Genomic DNA, 3,616 nt, shown 5'->3' with positions numbered 1-3,616 from the left:
AATAATCAATTAAAAATTAAAAAGAAAGAAAGAAAGAAATCCTTGAGAAAAATATGTAATGACTAACATTGGATTAAACAGAACTCATTTCTCATTTTATTAGACAGTATTTACAGTATATAATAAGGTTGAGTTTTCACTAGGTTGTTATTTTACATTTAATATTAATATCATCGTGAGTTTAAAATAAGCTGCATTTTAATTTTTAGAGAGAAATTAGTTCAGGGATTTTGATAAAGGTAACATTTTTGGAATTAAAAATAGTAGAAATTGTTCAAATCCAATTTCAAGTATGATGCAAATCATATCTCCAGTCTGGCACCAACAGATAATAATATACTATTATCTAATATCCCCTGGTCACTTGGGCTTAACTGTGAGCAGGTGGCCTGGGGAAACCATAGAACTTTTGTACAGCCACAGCCCTGATGATTAATCAGCGTCCTTGAGCACATGTCCTCCCTTAGTCCTGTATCCTCTGGCATGCATTGAGCCAAAGGTATTGTCACCCTTGGTAAAGAAGCTGTGACTTCCACATAATGTCTTCTTTCTGCAGTGTGGGAAAGGCTCCAGAGTGTCCCTTAAGGGAGACGTTCGGTTTTAGAGCCAGGTACGTGACCTGGACTAAAAATGACCTCTTCCTGGCATTCACACGATTGTACATATGCTCCTCACATATCTATATGATATCCCCTTTCCTTCAACTTTTGGGTTCCCTCAACTTAATGGTTTTCTAATATCATTTTCTACACAAAGAGAAGAACATAAATCAAACCAACATTTCCTGCCTCGCTCTTCGTCCACCTCACAGCCCTGGACACCTTTGGACATATTCACGTAGTGCCACGACCCCCAGCCCTGCACTTCCTGTCCTGGCCCCAGGGGCCTCAGTGGCAGGAGTGTTTCTGGAAGCCAGTCCCACTGGATTGTTTTCTCACAGCTTATGTCGCCATCCGAGCCACTCGATATATCCTTAAAGGACTTAAGTTTGTGAAATGTCACCAGCTCTGCCTGTAATGACATCAAATCTCTGTTTTCAGCGGTGGCTTCAGATGGTAAATATGTTTCTGAGTGTTCCTAAGGTTCTGAATGGTAATTGGGGAGTGATTGAGTCATGGAATATCACCTCGACTGCATTTTAAACAAAATGCCCAGAAATACCTTCATTATAATAGATGTTGAGATGCTTCTCAAACATTAACGTTTAAAAATCTCCTGGAGACCTCACTGAACACAGATTCTGGAACAACACGATTATTTAACTCAGTAGGTCTAACATGAGCAAATGCATTGCTAACCAGCTCAACGCCAAATCAAATATCAACTTCTTCTCCACAGAACAGTTAATAACCAAGGATATGTGCCTAATGCTCTTTGAATCAGAGGAGTCTCAGAGGGAGCAGTGGGGTCTCTGAATCTCTTGGTGGGTGACATATTTTGGAGCCAAGCTCCCTCCCTATTATTACAGGCAGACAGGGGGAGAGGAAGCCCTGTCTTGAGCGAGTCACATTAGAGAGACTGGTGGAGGTACGTGGTCATGAGCCACTGGGCAGGAGGGCGGGGCTGTGCAGCCCACTCCTCACAGCATGCTGGCCATTTCCACCCTATCTCATACCTTCTGCCTCTGAGGCTGAGCCATTCTGAGCACGTGAGGAGGTTTTGGTTGCACTTCCCCGTGGGTTCACATCACTGTGTAAGTATAACTACCCATATCCAGATTACAGTAATAGTCGGCCTCGTCCTCAGGCTGGGCCCCCGTGATGGTGAGGGCGGCTTTGTTCCCAGAGATGGATCCGGAGAAGCGACCAGGGATCCCAGAGGGGCGGCTGTTTGTGTTGTAGATAAGCATGCGGGGAGCCTGGCCTGGGGTCTGCTGATGCCAGCCGGGGTAGTTACTGGTAGAGACTGACCCAGAGCTAAGGCCACAGGTGAGTGTGACCGTCCCTCCTGGAGACACTGACAGCGATGGCTCCTGAGTCACCACAGTCTGAGAATCAGCCCCTAGAACCAACAAGAGAGAAACAGGTGTTATGAGAGACAAGGTTGCCCTGAGACCCAGCTTTCATGTGTCCCCCAAGGATGCAGAGTCCCTTTCCCTGACCTGAGACATAAGTGAGGAGCCCCAGCAGAAGCACCGTCCAGGCCATGGTGGGGACACTCACAGGATGCGGCCTCCTCAGGTCCCGTGCTGAAATATGGTGTCCTCGGGCCTTTTCAAGCTTCCCAGACTCGTTAGGAGGAGAAGGTGCCTCATGCAAATCAGCTTTCTCTCTCTTCCTGCCCCAGTGTCACCCTGATGGCCGCGGGGGGAGATCTTGAGAGAGGCAGATGCTGGGACCTCACATAGACTGATGACTATAAAGTGATTGAGACACTGAGTGAAGGGTTTGCCGTCTGTCACCAAATCAATGTCCCCTCTTTCCAAATAAACTCAGACCTCAATTTCCTCTCTGGAGAGCCAGAGGTCTGAGTGATGAGATGTGTGTGTCCTCTTGATAGCCCCAGCATTCTGGTTCATTCCAGATCTAACCTCATCCCTAAGAATATTTCTGTCTTCCTCAGTGAAATCCCTTCTTGTCTTCTTTAAATGAGCTTAGCTGTCACCCTTCATCCAGCAGCGACTCCTCTGGAAACTGACAGAGTCTGTGGCCAGGGTGCGAGGGGTCGGGAGTCTTCCCCTGATGAGTCCCGGACCGTGTCCCAGGAGCAGCACAGGAGCAGAGCGGGACTGCCGCTGTCGACACGGAGGGGCACCCACAGGGACGATGGAATCGCCCTTCTGTTCTAAGAAACCATGAGTTAAATGGCACCGTCTCAACACACTTGCAGATTTTCAGTAGGAAACGTCAAATTACAAAGTAATTTCACAGCGTCACCATGAAATTATTAAAGTCCGCAGAGTATGAAATATAAGAAAATAGGAAAACATATGTCTTGTAATCAGACATGAGAACAAGGCTGTGTCACCAAGCTGCCATGAAAATCATATAACAGTTCAAAACTCCCTTTCTCTTTATAGTCTACTGTGGACCAGATGAAATGGGAGGATAGAGAAGGGATTCAGATGTAAGGAGGAGGAGCGGGAGGATAAAATGTCTCCAGTAATTAAGGAAGACAGCACACGTGACTGGTGTTAATTAAAGTTTGAAATGAAAATATGATGTGGTATCCATTTTGGAATTATGGGAAAAGTATCCATTGAATCCAGTTTACGTGATGATTTTCCTCTCTCTAGACATGTGTTGGAGACCGTCAAAGTAAGTCAGATTAAAAAATTCACAATAAATCAATTTTTAATACACATATACATCAAATAGTGTAGAGAAAAATAGGTAATTTCATATGTATCGAATTTTGAGATGTGAAGTATTGACAAAAAAAGAGAAAAAAATAGAAAGCTGAAAACAAAGATATTTTTAAAAAGTCCCTATAAAATAGAAAATTAAATAAGAAAGAACATATTAGTAAGAAAAATAATAACTGAAAGAATGACAGACAGAGGTATAAAGCATTTATTACACAATAATCAATACATTTTCTGTTTGTAACTAGAGCAGGGCTCCCTGAGGTTTGCCACCGTACACACTGTCTCAGGCGTTCTCTAGGCACCGTGGGT

At 44.3% G+C, this 3,616-nt stretch overlaps 1 gene segment (V, D, J or C); it reads right to left on the bottom strand.

Annotated features, from left to right (window-relative positions):
* Positions 1 to 1,681: 1,681 nt before the first annotated feature.
* LOC105308619 lies at positions 1,682 to 2,147 on the bottom strand. The segment is given in 2 exon segments: positions 1,682 to 2,001; positions 2,102 to 2,147. Coding segments are annotated over 2 exon segments (366 nt in total).
* Between the last annotated feature and the right edge of the window lie 1,469 nt (positions 2,148 to 3,616).

Source organism: Pteropus vampyrus, unplaced genomic scaffold (genome assembly GCF_000151845.1).
Source record: "Pteropus vampyrus isolate Shadow unplaced genomic scaffold, Pvam_2.0 Scaffold601, whole genome shotgun sequence".
NCBI classification, from domain to species: Eukaryota; Metazoa; Chordata; class Mammalia; order Chiroptera; family Pteropodidae; genus Pteropus; species Pteropus vampyrus.
The sequence above is the reverse complement of the archived record's forward strand: the minus strand, read 5'-3'. Positions and strand labels throughout refer to the sequence as shown.